At 31.8% G+C, this 18,155-nt stretch overlaps 1 protein-coding gene across 13 annotated transcripts in view; it reads right to left on the minus strand.

Annotated features, from left to right (window-relative positions):
- Positions 1-244: 244 nt before the first annotated feature.
- LOC144307364 (uncharacterized) overlaps positions 245-18,155 on the minus strand; it is a 74,352-nt gene continuing 56,441 nt past the window's right edge. For 8 of the 13 annotated variants that reach the window (XR_013374451.1, XR_013374397.1, XR_013374502.1 and 5 more), the window contains 4 exons: positions 5,767-5,851; positions 3,556-3,635; positions 2,699-2,781; positions 245-319 (listed from right to left, as the gene is read on the minus strand). Coding sequence is in view for 3 of the 13 variants with exons in the window: in XM_077887337.1 (XP_077743463.1) it covers positions 3,630-3,635; positions 5,767-5,851 (91 nt within the window). In the remaining 10 variants the exon portion in view is untranslated. Of the gene's footprint in view, positions 320-1,639; positions 1,703-2,698; positions 2,782-3,555; positions 3,659-4,948; positions 5,053-5,766; positions 5,852-18,155 lie in introns of those variants that run through there. The other 5 variants (XR_013374401.1, XM_077887231.1, XR_013374433.1 and 2 more) reach the window with 3 other exon arrangements.

Here is an 18,155-nt window from a genome sequence, read left to right on the forward strand (position 1 = left end):
AACTTTTTAGTCGGTAAGTCCATTAGACATTGTATAACTCAACACTCTCATTTTACAAGTGAGGAAAATAAGTCCCCAAGAAGTTATGTGACCCCCAAGATCCTTCAGCTTGTGAGTGTCTGAGCCTGGCCTGACACCCACAGCAGCTGCCTTCAGGTCCAGGGCTCTTTTCCTCATAAACTCTCAGCCTCTTTTAACTGTGGGTGGATTTAGCTCTTCCGGAACTCTGCCAACACACAAAGCCTTTGTAAGCCACCTTTATTTCCTCAAATATTTTTTTCTTCCCATGTTCCCCTCCAGGCACATTTCTTCCAGTAACCTGTAGAACAAGAATAAATATAAAAATCCATGAATCCTCATCTGAATTGGCCTCCAGAATATATATCTTTCTTCTCCTTATATATCTATATTCTTTATGTTCAATCAGTGCTCCAAGCCAACTGGTTTGACTTCGTAGAACACTAAACTCTTTCCTACATTAGGCTTGGTGCCTTATTAGGCTTGTGATTATTGTTGTTTTAAATATTTACATATTCATCTGTACAACTGGGGTAATAATACTTGTATATCATAGAGCTCCTGAAAGGATCAAATGGTAGTATGATGGCATTCGGTAAACTTTAGGGTAATAAACAAATATCAAATATCTACCTTTCCTTACATTCAATTTCATAGTCATAATAAATGCACTCTGGACCCTCCCCTATTTCAGGGTAATCTTAGGCAAGCTGTATTTCCTCACTCTGCTGAAAAAAATAAACCTTTATTGCAGAATTATGGGGAGTAAAGTTAAGGGATATGAATCTTTTAGTATAGGACTGGGAACATAATTCAACATATAAATAGGATGATGATGATGATGGTGATGATGATTATTATTATTATTTACCTAAAACCTCTTTAGTTCTCTGGTTTTCCCTCTTCATGTCCTGATACCCATCGAATTTCCGTGATGTATTTGGATGGGTCATTTTGTTCCTATTTTAGAAATGCAGTATCTTGACTCACAAAGCTATTACTGAGCCATCCTGTAGAATTACTCAGTGGCCATAAATGAGGCAGATGAAGAACCAGGTAGGACATTCCTTTACCCAGTCAGTCATAGTAGAATAGTGGACACGTTGAATACAGCATTTGATTGCTGAATGCAATTTTCACCTCTTTCCCAACACTTTTTATAACACACTTGAGCAAAATGAGATATATATGGAAAAGCTGAATATCTTGTTTGCTCACTATGCATATTGTCATTGATAAATCCTATACCATAAAAAAAGAATTTAAAACAGAAAGCAGAGGGATTTTCTCCTGAAATACCTCATCTTAAAGCTGACATTTTTGACAATAAACATGTGAGAAGGACAATTTAAAAAGAAAAGGAAAAAATGTCATTCAACATTGACGTCTTCTTTTTTTCCAAATTAGATACTCTGATAGCTGTGTACCCCACTCCTCACATTGAAAAGAGAGTAGAGTCTTGCCTCTCTAATGAAAGAAAAAAAAACACACACAGAATAAAAAAATTGAGAAATATCACTAACTGATGTTTCTTCATTAGAACATCGTCTAATTAAAATCCGATGCTGACGTGTTTGTGGTATTATCATTTTCACTTATTTCCGCATATTTACAAACATACCTGAAAAGGGGGAGCCTCCTCTTATATGTAGAATTCATTTTTAGAGCAATCTTTTCACATTGTCTATAAAACAAAAAAGTCTGAGGGAATGGAACTTTTCATTGTGCTGGATTTCCAGGCATTGAATCCCTTAAATAGACTACTATATAATACTACATTCCACCTGAATATAACATTTGTATAATGTACTCATTTAAATTCTTCATAGATAGAAGCATTTTCCTCAATCTAAAGAAAATCAGACTAGGCACAAATCCTGCAAGAAATCTGGAGGTAGAAAATGGCTCATCTGTTTTTAAACACTAAAGCTCCCTCTTTCCCTCTTTAAACACTCCAGCTAAGGGCTAATCCCCACTCATTCTCTTTAAGTGATTATAGACACGAAACGGCCACAATTATGTTGCTGCATATGAATGTGCTGTTTGATGAATGTAACTCCAACAATCACAAAGCAACAGAAACAAGGAGAAAAATGCCATAAACTATCATTTTTTTTCAAATTGCCACATTGAAGCAAAATGATCATATACATACTCAGACCAGAAATGCCCAACAAATAAGATCTATTAGAAAGAGGATTTTTATCATAAATGACAATGATAACTTGGTATTCTACTTCCTATTATAAGAATTAATTATTACGTTTAGCCCTTGGACTGTGTAGTGTGTGTGTGACGCATGCTGTTTAAAGTGAATAGAGAGGTATATGCAATTAATACAAATTGTAGAGCAGGTATGCTAGTTAATGAAAACTCAGACCTTAACTTAGAATCTGAATTTGAACCTTGCAATTTGCTTCAAAATATGAACTAGGGGAAACACTTTAATTTATCTCTATTATATTTGGCAATTAAGTCAATGTCCTCTTACAAAGTATGCACTGTTGCCCCATCCAGTGGCTGCCTCATAAATAGCCACTCTTCCTCCCTGAGTAAGAGAGTGGGGCTTGGTACTAGAAACACAAGGGCAGAAGCTGTCCCTGTGGCAGCCATTCACGCAGGAGGCCATCATTTCCATCAATAATTCGGCCATCTGCACTGAGCTGTGGGGCAAACTCACCAGAGTGCCAGAAGCTCCAGGGCCACCACCAGATGCTTCATCATGTAAGAAGATCCACAAAGTCAGCTATGCATTCATCCAAACTATGATAGGGATGAGGAGACACACATCCAGGTTAATAAAGTTGGGTTGGTGAGAGGAAGAGGAAAGAGGAGGGCAATGAAGTGAAAAAGACTCCAGATGCAGAAGTTTTTCCTCTATGTTAGCTGACTGAATATGGATAACTCATTTAACCCCCATTTCTGTATTTTTTAAAACACGGAAGGTTATGTTTTCCTTCCTCATACAGTACTGTAGGGAGAGAAATGACAAATTCTAGGTACAGTACATTAACTGGAGAAAGGCAAAACTTCAACAGAAATGGCAAGATTCTGTATCTGTATTCTGCAGGCCACATGTCATCTTTCTATGTCCCTTATATGCGGGCATGTAGGCATAAACTCAGAGACCTAATTTTAAAATCAACATAAAACCACAGGAAAATTAAAAATAAATAAATAAATAAAATGCAACGATAGAATCAACCTGTCAGGGGTTTGATGGAGGTATAAGAAGTCATAATAGTCTGTGTGGCTAGAGAGTGTATTTTTTTTATTATTCAGTTGTGGGCATTTTCTTTTCTTTCTTATTTCTTCTACCATAGTATCTCAATTTAGGGAGTTGTTTTTAAATAAGTTAGATTGTTTCTATAAAATGTTTTTGCAGATCCTAAATACTAAGATTAATATAAAAGCAATGCTATCATTAAAATGACATTAGCAAACTGAAAAAAAAAAGGGGGGGCGGGGGAAAAAAAATGCTGTTTTTTAACTGTCTGGGATAACAGCCAGAGGTCTGTAAGATGTCAAATTACTCACCACTGTAAGTGAATACAATTTTCTCACTTCTTCTCCTTTCAAATCCTCTCAGAACACGGACACTTCTATTGTCTTCAAGTCTTATAAGAAGATATTATATTCCCTTTTAACAGAATTTCAAATATTTTCCTTCATCCACTCCTTCCATTTCATTCATGCATTCATTAAAGAGTTATTCATTGTAGGCTTAGCTTGTGACTTGGCCCTAACTAGTGAAAGGACAGCATTTCTGATGCCCCATAAGAGCTGGTGGTCTAATAAGTGAGAAGAATAGTAAGTAAAATTGATTATGATATAGTAAGGATAAAGATAAGCTAGGTTTTGTGGGAAAACAGAAAAGTCTTAGCTATCCTAAAATATGTATATTTGAGATTGTTTCCTAACAAATGTGTCATTCATATTAAGCTCTGGAGAACGAATATAACTCTAACTAGGATCTATATAGTTAACATCATATATAACTGTCATATAAACGATGAGGATCTTTTGGTAACTTGGTTTACTGATAGATTTATGGTTCTGAAGTGTGGGTAGAAGTGCCCTGGGGTCTCTTAGACTTTTTCAGGGATTAGTTAGATCCTGTCTGGCTACATATCTGTGTGAGGTTGGATTTCCTTCATATTTTTAAAGCAAAATAATGTATCTTATCAAATAGAATGCAGAAGGCAAAGAAGAGAATCTGTGTCTTTTTTTTAAAGCCAGATATTGAACAGATTTTCACACATGTAAAATAATAATGTACATATACTTATCCAAATAATATTTTTACATAAAGTGCTTATGTTGACATGTCTATTTTTAAAAATTAGCTTATGAATCCATATTTTTAAAATACTTATTTATTTTTATGATATAGTAAATATCAATAAGTATAACACACATTAATGAAAGTTCTTAAGGTCCTTAATAGTGTTTAAAATATGAAATTATTCCTGCATTTAGGAGCTCATTATCTAATAAAATTATTTAATCAGTTATATGACTTTATATTTTTAATGCTTTTAAAAGTCACATTTCAGAAAAATCAGAATTTCAAAGAATATCATTTTTGTTTTTGTTTCACATGAAACACTACATTTGATGAAATAACTTATTAACTACTTTTTTGTTGTTAATTAACTTCTTATAAATACATCTCTATGAGTCAAAATTTTCTAAAAAATCTAATTCCTGATTAGCATGTCTATTGTTATTATTGTTCTGTTTGCTTATTTTATATTTTGGTGGATTGGGAGACTTCGTTTTTTTATTGGCACAAAAATATATAACCATATAACACAAAATCTGTCATTTTAACCATTTTAAGTATACAATTCAGCATCATCATACATATCCACAATGTTGTACAAACATCACTATTTCTTTTTTTTTTTAAGATTTTATTTATTTATTCATTGGAGACACATAGAGAGAGGCAGAGACATAGGCAGAGGGAGAAGCAGGCTCCATGCAAACAGCTCGACGTGGGACTCGAACTTCGGAATCCGGGATCACGCCCTGAGTCAAAGGCAGGCACTCAACTGCTGAGCCACTCAGGCATCCCAAACATTACTACTTTTAAGCTCTATCAACAACCCAAACAAAAATTCTATGGCCATTATAAAATTATTGTCTATCCTTCCCCCCAGCACCTGATAAGCTCTAATTGTCAATGTGGATTTGCATAGATATTTCATATAGTGGAGTCATACAATATTTTTCCTTTAGTATCAGTTTATTTTGCTTAACATATTGTTTCAACATCTATTCATGTTGTAGCATGTGTCAGAATTTCATTATTTTTTTCAGGCTCATTATTTTCAATTATATGTATATGCCATGTTTTGTTTATCCATTATTTGCTGATAAACACTTAGATTGTTTCTACCTTTTAATTATAAATAATTGTGTAATTAAAATTGTACTAGTAAAGATCTTTGATTTACAATGGGGTTATGTCCAAATAAGCCCATCATAAGTTAAAATTATTGTAAGTAAAAAATGCATTTAATACACCTACCCTACCAAACATCATAGCTTAGCCATGCCTACCTTAAACATTCTCAGGATACTTAAATTAGCCTACAGTTGGGCAAAATCACCTAACATAAAGCCTATTTTATAATAAAGTGTCAAATGTCTTGTGTAACTTGCTTAATACCGTACTATACCGTACTGAAAAAAAAAATGTTGTCTGGGTACAGAACAATTATAATTATATCAATTGCTTACCTTTGTGATTGCATGAGTGATTGGGAGCTGCAGCTCCCTGCCACTGCCCAAAATCATGAAAAAATATGGACCACATGTTACTAGCCTGCAAAAAGATCCAAACTCAACATTAAAAATACAGTTTCTAGTGAGTGTGTATCAATTTTGTATCATTGTAAGGTTGAAAAATCATTAAGTGAACATTGTAAATACAAAACATTTGTGACTATTCTAATTTTATTTTATTTATTTATTTATTTTTGTAAATCTCTAATAGTGGAATGGAAAGGTAATGTGGTAATTCTATCTTCAGCTTTTGAGGCATTACCAAATCGTTTTCTTTGGCAACTGTACTATTTTTTATTATTACCGGTAACTTTCTCTTTTTGTTTTTGTCTTTCAAAATTTGATTTACAATGTTTCTTGATGTGAGTCCCTTTTAGTTCATCTTACCTGAAGTTATTTGAGCTTCTTGGGTATTTATATTGATTTTATTTTAGTGGTTGAGCTCTTGGATATTTCTATTATTGTCTTTCATCAAATTTGAGAAGTTTTCAGCCATTTTTTTTTCAAACATCCTGTCTGCCCCTTTCTCTGCTTCTTCTCTTTCTGGGACTCCCACAACGTATATGTTGGTTGGTTTAATGCTATCCCAAAATTACCTTTAGTTCTATTTACTTTTTTTCAATCTGTCTTTTTTCTATCCTTCAGACTTGATCATTTCTATTGCCTATCTTCAAGTTCTCTGGTTCTTTATTCTGCTTGTTCACATCTGCCTTTGAATCCCTCTACTGGAATTTTCATTTCACTTACTATATTTTAAGCACCAGAAATTCTTTTTTTCCTAGGTTTTGTATGTCTTTCTTGATATTTCTATTCTATTTATACATCATTTTCTTAACTTTTTCTGCATCTTCCTTTAATTCTTTCAGCATCTTTAAGAGAGCACTTTATCTAATAAATCTTCCATTAGGTCTTTCTCAAGGATTTCTTTTGTTAATTAATTTTTTCCTTTAAATGGGTCACACTTTCCTGTTTTATTTTATTTCTTGGATTATATTTTGAACATTAGATATTTGAATCTAATAATGTTGTTTCTCTGGAAATCACATTGTCTCTGCAGTTTTGTGTTATTTTTAAAAATTTACATTTGTTTATTTTGTTATTATAGGCTGTCTCTGTGCTGAGAGTCAGCCTGAGTTTAAACAGTAGGTATTCTCAGGTTCTCCTGAGCCTATAGTTTTCTCTAGTCACATGCAATCATTTTCTAATTTTTTCTGTGTATGTAGTTGTTCTGAATGTGCTAGTCATTAAAATCTAGCTTTCAAAAGGGAAAAAGGAAAAAAATGAAAGGGCAGATACTGAGTACTGACCCTTTGAATTTCCTAGAAGTCACTTCAACAGAAGGGGGAGGGGCTTGTAACAATGGGGCAGGTGCAAAAAAATGGCTACTTAGTCTTTGTTTTTTATCCTCCGTTTTTATTTCTGTGATCAGAAGCAGCAATCACCAATGAAAACACAGACTCACCAGTTTTAAGACAGGGTCCTTTTGACCTACCCTGTCTCCTGCAAAGTGTGTGAAGCTGATCCAGGAACACATGCATGGTTGCCTGCCAGGAGGCTGCAGGATGGGGGATTGGTAGCTACAACTGTGCTCAGAGCTAAAATTGACTGAAATGAAATGCAATTTTTCCTCCAAGCCTTCCCCTGAAAGTTGCAAACCTTCAATACACTCCAGAGTTCCAAAAAAGTTACATCAGATAGATTCTGCTAGTGCAATTGTTATCTAGTTGGGAGAAAATTCCTGCAGCTTCCTACCTTCCAGAACCATCTTGTGTATGTGTTTTTAATTTTTATATTGTCTTGATAAAACAATGCTTTTATCTATCTATCTATCTATCTATCATCTATCTATCTATCTATCTATCTATCTATCTAATCTATCTATATAATATCCTTTCTCTTGTTACTATCTTTTGGTTGGAGAGTTTAATCCATTTCCATTAAGCAATCACTGATAAGGGAGAATTGATTTCTGCCAATTGCTATTTGTTTTCTTCATATTTTATAGTTGTTTTTTGGGGTCCCTCATTTCATCTAATAATGCCTTTTTTATTAATGCCTCCTTTTGTGTTTAATTTTTTTGGGGTGTTTAATTTTTTAAACAAATTCTTGATTCGCTTCTAAATTCCTTCTGTGTATATTTTTAAAATATTATGTTGTGATCTTCAATGGGATTGCATTTAACATCCAAATTTAATAAGTCCAATTCAAATAGATACCAACTAAACTTTAATAAGTATACAGAATCCATGGACCTATCTATAAGCTCTGACTTACTGCTCTCCTTTATATTGTTATTACAAGGTATTCCTTTATATGTTATATGTCAAATAGCATAACTTTATGATTTTTTGTTCATTTATCTTTTATTTTATTTCTTTTTTAAGATTTTATTTATTTATTCATGAGAGACACAGGAAGAGGGCAGAGACATAGACAGAGAGACAAGTGGGCTCCTTGCAGGAAGCCTGATGTGGGACTTAATCCCAGGACCCAGGATCACAACTTGAGCCAAAGGCAGATGCTCAACCACTGAGCCACCCAGGCATCCCAGCTCAGTTAACTTTTAAATCCTGTAGAATTTTTTTTTTACTTATATCTTACTTATACTGGCAATAGAGTGTCTTATAATTTCTGTAATCTAATTTTTACAACACTGTTCAGTATTGTGAGAAGAATTAGCCATTCAGGATTTCTTACTGTGAACTAAATCTATAATGCTAATTGCCTTGTCATTTTTTTATACAATCAGGTCTTAAAACTGAATTGGTCATGAAATGTTCTCTTCTCAGTTTATTGTCTATTAACTATAATTTCACACCCACCTTCAATATCACCTTATTATACACAGACAAGTGAACTGAATTATCAAGCACTATGAAAATCTAAATATTATAAAATAATAATTTTCCATTTTATACAAAAGTAACTTTAACTTATTTTTGTAAGTTGTTAAATTGATAAGATTAAAACAAGAATGGTGCTATTATGACACCATTGATAATTATATCACTGACTCTGAATGAGTGTTTTATGTTTTACTTTCTCCAGATTCAAATTAGTAATTATAATGGATACCTATTTAAAGGGAAAAATAGCACCATTTATACACTAAGATAATTCTTTTATTCTAAAATTCTCTGATATATGTAACATTTTAATGAAGTTTGGATATTATTATTGTATGACAATTGATATTAGAACATATTTACAAACCAAAAAAAAATTAAGTACTTATCTGGCATCAGTTTTATTATATAAATCCTTTTTGGTTTCTAATACTGAAGGTACTCTCTAAAAGTTTTTAAAGCCTAAGGCAATATTTAAAATAGGTGGGTTCCCATGAGTTTTAGGACCATAATGCAACACTCTCTTAGCTAGTACATTCATCTACTGGCTTCTCCTTTCCTATGTCTGTAATTTTTTTAAGTTACAGTCAATTCCTTTAAGTCTGTCAACAAACATAGGCTCAGTCAACTCAACATGCTAGACTACATTAAGAAAAGATAAAAACTATATGATCATTTCAATAAATGCAGAGAGAACATCAGACAAAATCTAACATCCATTAATGATAAAAACTTCCAACAAAATGGGTAGAAAGGGAACATACCTCAACATAATAAAGGCCATATCTGACAAACCTACAGCTAACATCATACTCAACAGTTAAACTGAAAGACTTTCATAAAGATCAAGAATAAGACAAGGATGTCCAGTCTCACCACTTTTATTCAACATAGTATTGGAGAATGTAGCCAAAGCAATTAGGCAAGAAAAAGAAAAGGGCATACAAACTGGAAAGGAAGGAGTAACATTGTCACTATTTGCAGGTGACATGATGCTATGTATAGAAAGCTCTTTCATCTCCACCAAAAAACTGTTAGAGCTAATAAGTGAATTCAGTAAAGTTTCAGGATACAAAATCCACATGTGGAAATATGTTGCATTTTCATACACTAATAATGAACTCTTAGAGAGAGGAATTGAGAAAACAATTCAATTTACAATTCCACCAGAAATAATAATTTACCTAGAAATAAACTTATAAGGCACTAAAAAAATGTGTACTCCAAAATTTATTTAACCCAGTAACATTGATGAAAGAAATTGAAGATGACACAAAATATATTGTGCTCATATATTGGAAGAATTAATATTGTTAAAATTGTTAAAATGTCCATACTATCCAAAGAAATCTACAGATTTAATGCAACCCCTATCAAAATGTCAATAGCATTTTTTACATTTTAGAACAAATAATCCTAAAATTTGCCTAGAATCATAAAAGATCCTAAATAGCCAAAGCAATGTTAAGAAAGAAGAAGCAAACTGAAGGTATCATACACTCAGATTTCAAATTCTATTACAAAGCTATAGTAATTAAAGAGTATGGAACTGTAAACACACACACACACACACACACACACACACACACACACATCAATCGACAGAATACAGCCCAGAAATAAACTTGGGCTTATATGGTCAATTAATCTGTGACAAAGGAGGCAAGAATATGCAACAGGAAAAAGAGAGTTCCTTCAGGAAGCAGTGTTGGGAAAATGAGACAGTGACATGGGGAAAAAATGAAACTAGATCACTTTCCTACCCTACATACAAAAATAAGCTCAAAGTGGATTAAAGATCTAAATGTGAGACCTGAAACTATAAAACTCCTAGAAGAAAACATAGGCAGTAATTTCTATGGTATTAAGTGTAAAAACATTAATCTAGCTATGTCCTATCAGGCAAGGCAACAAAAGCAAAAATAAACCATTGAGACTACATCAAAATAAAAAGCTTTTGCACAGCAAAAGAAATTATCAACAAAACAAAAGGCAAATATCGAATGGGAGAATGTATTTTCAAATAATATATCTGGTAAAGGGTAAATATCCAAAATATACAAAGAACGTAAATAAGACCAATTAAAAAATGCTCAGAGCAGTTAAATATACACTTTTCTAAAGAAGACATATAGATGGTCAATAGGCAAATGAATAGGTGACTAATATGACTAATCATCAGAGAAATGCAAATCAAACTACAGTTATATATCACTTCACACCTGTCAGAATGTCTATTATCAAAAAAACAAGAAACAAATGTTGCTGAGGATATAGAAAAAAATGAATCCTCTTGCATTGTTGCTGGGAATGTAATTGGTGCAGCCCTTGTGGAAAATAGTATAGTTTCCTCAAAAAATTAAAAATAGAATTACCATCTAAGTCAATAATTCCAATACTGGGTATTTATCAAAAAAATGAAAGTACTAATTTGAAAAGATAGATGAAGCCATATATTCATTGCAGCATTATTTATAATAGCAAAGATATGAAAATACAAAAGTATTCATGATAGATATATATGATGGAATATTACTCAGCCATAAAAAAGAATGAAATCTTGTCATTTAGGACAACATGGATGGACCTAGAAGGTATTATGCTTGATAAAATAAATCAGGTAGAGAAAGACAAAGCACAGTATGGTTTTACTTACATAAGGAATCCAAAAACAAACAAACAAAATAGAAGCAGACTCATAGATACATAAAAAAAAAAAAAACTGATGATTACTTGAGGGGAGTTGGGTAGGGAATGGGCTAAAATAGGTGAAGGATTTAATTAAGAGGTACAATCTGGTTATGAAATAAATAAGACATGATAATGTAATATATAGCATATGGAATATAGTCAATGATACTATAACAACTTTGTATGATGACAGATGGTAACTAGACTTATTCTGGTGGTCATTCCATAATGTATCAAATCAAATGGAAGTCTAGATCTATCCATTTGTCCCAAATGGCAATCATGTCAAATCACTATATTGTACACCTCAAACTAATATAATACTGTATGTCAATTATTTAATTAAAAATGAATATTTGCCTATTTGCCTGGCTTTTTACCTTATTTGATATTATTAGGTTCTACTATGTGCTAGGCATTGGGATAAGCAAGTTAGATTTTAACTTTTTATCAAAAAATGGACATATTCTAATTTAATTTATTTAAATAATCTCCTACTGTATTTCTCCATTACATTAAATCTTCTACAAGCTCAAATTGACAATTTTCTAGTGGAAATTATACCTTGTGGTTTTCATTATTAAAAATAATTCTGTAATAATTAGTCATGTGCATATATCATTTCATATCACTTATTGCTATGATAACTTCCTAGTAGTTTAACTACTGAATTGAAGCTCTAAACTTTATGGCATATTACCAAATAATTTGTTCTGGAAACACATGTTTATACAGTTACTAGTTGTGAAATAGAATATATACACATATTGAAAAGCAACTCCCATTTTCTGCATCTCCTAGCCCCTACAACTAACAATCACATTTGTATATATACCCCATTTTATTCATTTATTCACCTATCGATGAACACTTTGGTTGTTTCCACGTCTTGACTATTGTGATCAATGCTACAATAAATATAGGAGTGCAGATATCTCTCCAAGATCATAATTTCAATTGTTTGGATATATACTCAGAATTGGAGTTACTGGATCATATGGTAGTTCTATTTCTCAATTTTTTGAGGAAACTCTATAATGTTTTCCATAGAAATTCTAGCAGTTTACATTCCTACCAATAGCACACAAGGGTCCCCTTTTCTCCACATCTTCACCAAAGTGCTATCTTTTGGCTTTTTGATAACAGACATTCTGACAAGATGAGATGATATTTCATTGTGCTTTTGATTTGCATTTCCCTGATAATTAGTGTTGTTGAGCATTTTTTCATATACCTGTTGGCTATTTGTATGTCTTCTTTGGAGAATATCTAGTCAAGCCCTTTGCTCATTTTTTAATCAAGTTATTTGTTTTTAGTTTGTTTTTGCTATTGAGTTGTATGAGTTCCTTATATATTTTAGATATTAACCCATTGTGAGATACATAGTTTGCAAATACTTTCTCCCACTCTGTACATACCTTTTTCACTTTGCCAACTGTTTCTTTTGCTGTTCAGAAGCTTTTCAGTTTGATGTCATCCCACTTGTCTACTTTTGCTTTTATTGCTGTGCTTTTAAGGTGTCATATCTAGGAAATTGTTGCCAAGATCAATGTGATGAAGCTTTTCTCTTGTTTTCTTATGGGAGTTTTATGCTTTTAGGTCTTATGTTTAAGTTTTTAATCTACTTTGAGTTTGTTTTGGTGTATGGTGTTAGATACTGTTCCATATTCATTCTTTTGCTTATGTATATCCAGTTTTCCAACATCTTTTTATGGAGAGACTATCCTTTCTCTGTAATGTGTTCTTGGCATTGTTGTTGAAGATTATTTAACCGTATATATTTGTACTTTTATTTCTGAGCTCTCTATTGTTTTCTTTTCTCTATTCTGTTTTTATGTTAGCATCTTACAATTGTGCATCTTCAAAACATTTAAATACTATAATCATTTTGAACCTACCACTTCTGGCAGGACTTATGTCCATTTTTAATTAAGATTGACATAACAATTGTGTACAATATGGCAGATTATCAAGGTAGTTTACTGAATTATCAAAAGTTTTCTGTTTCAGAATGAAGTAGTGCCAAATTAGTATGTCACTGATTTCCCCTCCTTTTATTTAACCATTCATGGGTGCTATAACGAATCTACAAAACAAATACAACTCTGATCAATTCTTTGGAATTAAGCAAATTTAACAATATACTTGAATGACATTCTATGGCCTTTAGCATTCTGCTTTACTTTTGAAGCAACTTTTAGCATCTATTCATAAAATTCTCTTTGCTCCTATTAATGAATATTTTCCTTTAGAAGGTTACATCGGAAGGGGTGTAACATTTTACAACTGATTTGTGAAAATAATCCAAAAGAGAGATCCTCTGTAGTGCAAATAGGAAGTGATTAGATAAAATGTTTATTAGGACTACATTTTTATAATATAAGATATTGATATTTATTTCATGAATAGTCAATAAAAAATTCATCATTTTATACTAACCTCATTTCCAAATTCTGTATTGCAGCTAAAATCATATTGCATTTTTACAGAAGTATCAAATTTTATTAATTCACATAAAACTTCATACATTATATGTAAATATTAATATATGAGTACTGTCTTATTTGTAAACTAAGTGCATTATAGCTACAGAGAACTGAATATATACTTTTAAACCATTTCCACATATAAATATTCACTTGTTATTTACAAAATAATTAGAATTTATCAAAACTTTTTTTCAAAATATTCTCAACAGGTCGTCAGAGCTGGAATATATATCTTTAAGCAACTTCTACAAATTGACATTCATTTACTATATCTAAAATTACTAGAATTCATCAAAATGTCTTTTAAATTTCTGAACGTCATTACCAAAATCTAAATATATACATATTTTTATTAAAATAAAACTTAAAAAATAGAGAGGACAAAGAACTATATATATATATATATATATTGCATCTTCTTTATATAGATGCACTTTCTCTATATATATGCTATATAACAAAATATTATTAAGGCATAAAAATAATGAAAGCTTTCCATTTACAACAACATGGATGACCTAGAGAGTACAATGCTAAGCTAAATAAGTAAGTCAGAAAAGACAATTATCACATGATTTCACTCATATGTGGAATTTAAGAAACAAAACAAATGAGCAAAGAAAAAAAGAGAGAGAGAGAGACCAAGAAACAGACTCTTAGCTACAGAGAACAAACAGATGGTTACCAGGGGGGGTCTGAGGAGTGGGGGTGGGGAGATGATGAAATAGGTGAATGGGATTAAGAGTGCATACACCTACATGATAAGAACGGTGATGTATAGAAGCGTTGAATCACTATATTGTACACTTGAAACTAATATAACACTTTATGCTAACTATACTGGAATTAAAATAAAGTTAATTAAAAAGGGGGAAAATAAATAAATTTACGTGCTTAAAAAAAAGTACTACTCTTAATGGGTTTAGTCAGTTAGACAACTAATTCTTCAATTACAGCTAAAATAAATAGCCAGTTAAGTCAGTGAAAAATAATGATTGAGAAGTAAGTCAGAGCAAGTGTGAATTAACCATTGTTTAACTCAGTTTCAGCTAACACAAATGAACCATTGTGGAAATACACAATGTCTTAGATTTCTTATTATTGACATGGGGACAACACATTCATTAAATTTAGCAAGCAGTTCTGTTAAGCTTGAACTACGCTATTACTCAGACACTGTCTCCAGTGTCCTCGCAAGGGTTCCCTTCATTTTGAAGCCACTTGACTTTTGGAGATAACATGATCAAATGCCATCAATTATTCTTATGTCTAGAAGTTTTTGACCAAAATAATACACTAAATAAATAAAATGATTAAGTAAACAAATAACTAAATTCATTGTATTCAAGCAAAAATGGATGATTAAAAAGGTATAGTAAGGTGCCAAAATAAAATAATTAACACAAAACCTATCTAGTTATAATTTTCTTAAGTATAGTGCACTATTGCAAAAAGTGAGTGTTTAAGTGGCACTACACATATACACTGTGTATATACTGTACATAAGCAAGTAAAATATGATGTTGGAAAACTTTGGAAAAATATAAATATTTTGGAAACAAAAAAATTCAAAATCCACTTTAAAGAAAATGTATGCAACAGGATATAGCACATATAACTTACCAACTTAGAGTGATTTTAGTTAATGGTAAAATATTTAAGTAAAAATTGAACAATTTAATCAATTGTGTCCATAGTTTTGTTTATAAGAGGCCAAACCACTAGATTGAGACATTTTATTTAGCAATTTAGTATTCTACCAACAATTTTAATAGAATTATCACTTACTATAAATGAAAGGTGTGTTTTCATCCTGAAATAAATTAATTTTGATTTGAATGAGCAATCAGCTTCATCTCAATCACAAATAAACTTCCTATATATTTTTTTTTTATTTAAAGGAGCATCTTTATATAAGATTGTTGGGCAACATGTACAATTTCTCCTTGAGTCGCTATTAAGATTCACAGAAGCTTTTTAGCTTATTTATTTATTTTTTACTAAAAAAATTCTTTAGCTGCAATAAAAGAGTATTCAAATTGGTGACTTCTCTTTTTGTGCCATTAGATAATAGACAATGAAACATTTCTTCCTTTTGCATTTTGCTATTCTTTTAACAATGCTCTACTTTGAGACCTTGTTAAAAAATCAATATTGTATATACCCACACACTAATTTATGAATATTTATATTTGATTTCACAAATGACATCTACTTTAAGGAATACAGACATCCTTTGAGAAATTTTCACAATGCTTACAAACATTCAACTAATGGGTAAGAAGCAATCTTTTCCAAAGCAGATGGAACTCCTACTTCTTGTTTCTAATACTTTATAGTGAGGTTCCTTTTCCCCATTTTTTTATGTCACTACTCAAGGTCAATTAAAAATATAAAACTCTAATATGAAATTGAATCATTATATATTTAATTAAAGTTCAACAAAATTAATGAAATGCAATCTTTATAAATGTGACAGGTATTAGGTAGTCTCAATGTCTGTAATTTGCAAATAGTTTGCTGTTTAATGTATGAGTAGGTATCCATTTATTTTTTAATAAAAATGGTACAATAGGAATAATCTCAGTAGTTAAAGAAAACTTCAACAGTATGTCTGCAAATATTTGGTCTCAGATATTTGTAGGCCTTACATACTTAAGAACTGAAATACATTAATGATATTTAAAAATATCATTAACATATTAAGCTTATATTAAATAAAACATAAAGTTAAACCAAATATACAAATTATAAATACCCAATTAAATATAATCACTTAAAATGAAAGGAATACTTAGGGGTGCCTGAATGATTTGGTCATTTAAGCATCCGACTCTTGATTTTGGCTATGGTCATGATCTCAGGGTCATGAGATAGAGCCCTTCCTGGGGCTCACACTGGGCAGGGATCTGTTTAGGATTCTCTCCCTTTGCCCCTTCCCCTCACTCACTCTCTCTCTCTCTCTAAAAAAATAAATAAAAATAAATAAAAGGTGTTATTTTTACTTTATCATTTACACTTTAAAGCCTATACAGAGATATTTTATTAATGTTCTTTGCAGTAAGCCAACAACTTCTGTTAACCATAAAAGAAGTAAAATTTATATTTTATTTCTTTAAAGTATATTAAACAACACTGTAATTACTCCATAATTTTTTATTTTTAATGGACATTTAGTTATTTTTAACTTTTCATTATTATATTTTCTTGCAATACTCGGACTAAGCATTTTAGTATCTGCAGAGAAATCAAATTTCTTGTGATGAATGATCTAAATGTAAAGATTCTTTTTACGACATGCATTATTTTCACACCAAGGTTATTCTATTAACAGTACCAGTAACAAGAGCTTTTATAGCTATCAATCCTGAGGCATTCAAGGTCGTGAGTGTGTGAGGTTCCTACTAGCGGCTATTCTTTCTTGTGCATTCCTTAATTAATAAATAGATAACTCCATCATCTCCTCAAATATTGGCTCAAAAGTCACTTTCTTTTAGGCCTATTCTGACTCCCACTTAAATGTCAAATTTCTAGGATTCCATACTCTCCTTATTTAATTTTTTCTATAGCCTTTATCACTTTCCCACATACTCCATATGTATTCTAAGAACAGAATGTCACCTCCAAAAGGACAAGCTGGTAAATAATTTTTGGTACAATTTTGAACAAAACAAAATTTCTCTTCATGTTTATCATAACTGCACTTCTGGAACTCTCAGTATGTAATACACCCACAAAAATGGTGGGATATCTCTCAATCAGAGTTATGTTCTATACTCATATTATAAGTGAATTTTTCACTTATTGAGCTCCAGAGAGATATTTGAAAGTCATGGCAGGAGATGGGACATTTCAATGAAAGGACTTCGTTCCACATTTTAGAACTTCTTCCACTGATTTCTACCCAGTGGATGCCAGCAACATTCATCCATCAGCCATGACAACTAATAGCCTCCCTCTATGTCCAACCCCTTTTAGATATGGTGCTGCTCCTATTGTGTGTCCCTGTTTAGCCAGGAAAGACATTTTTTTTCCCTCTACAACATGAAGAAATAAAGACTAATGACAACATAGTTTTCAATTTTGGTGATTAAAGACTGGAATATGTTCTCATCTGATGAGCACTGGTTAATCTGCAAAGCAAGGTCCTGTGATGAGAGTGAGGGAAATTAGGATAAGTTTGAAGAGAGTTGAGAAAATATAACCAAACACTCCACTCCGTGGAAGAAGCAAGAGTATAATAGAGTAGGAAATAAGGGAAAGGATGAATCGAGTGGGAAAAATTAGAGAGGGAGACAAACCATGAGAGATTCCTAAC

The sequence above is a fragment of the Canis aureus genome, chromosome 1 (assembly GCF_053574225.1).
Source record: "Canis aureus isolate CA01 chromosome 1, VMU_Caureus_v.1.0, whole genome shotgun sequence".
In the NCBI taxonomy this organism is placed as follows: Eukaryota; Metazoa; Chordata; class Mammalia; order Carnivora; family Canidae; genus Canis; species Canis aureus.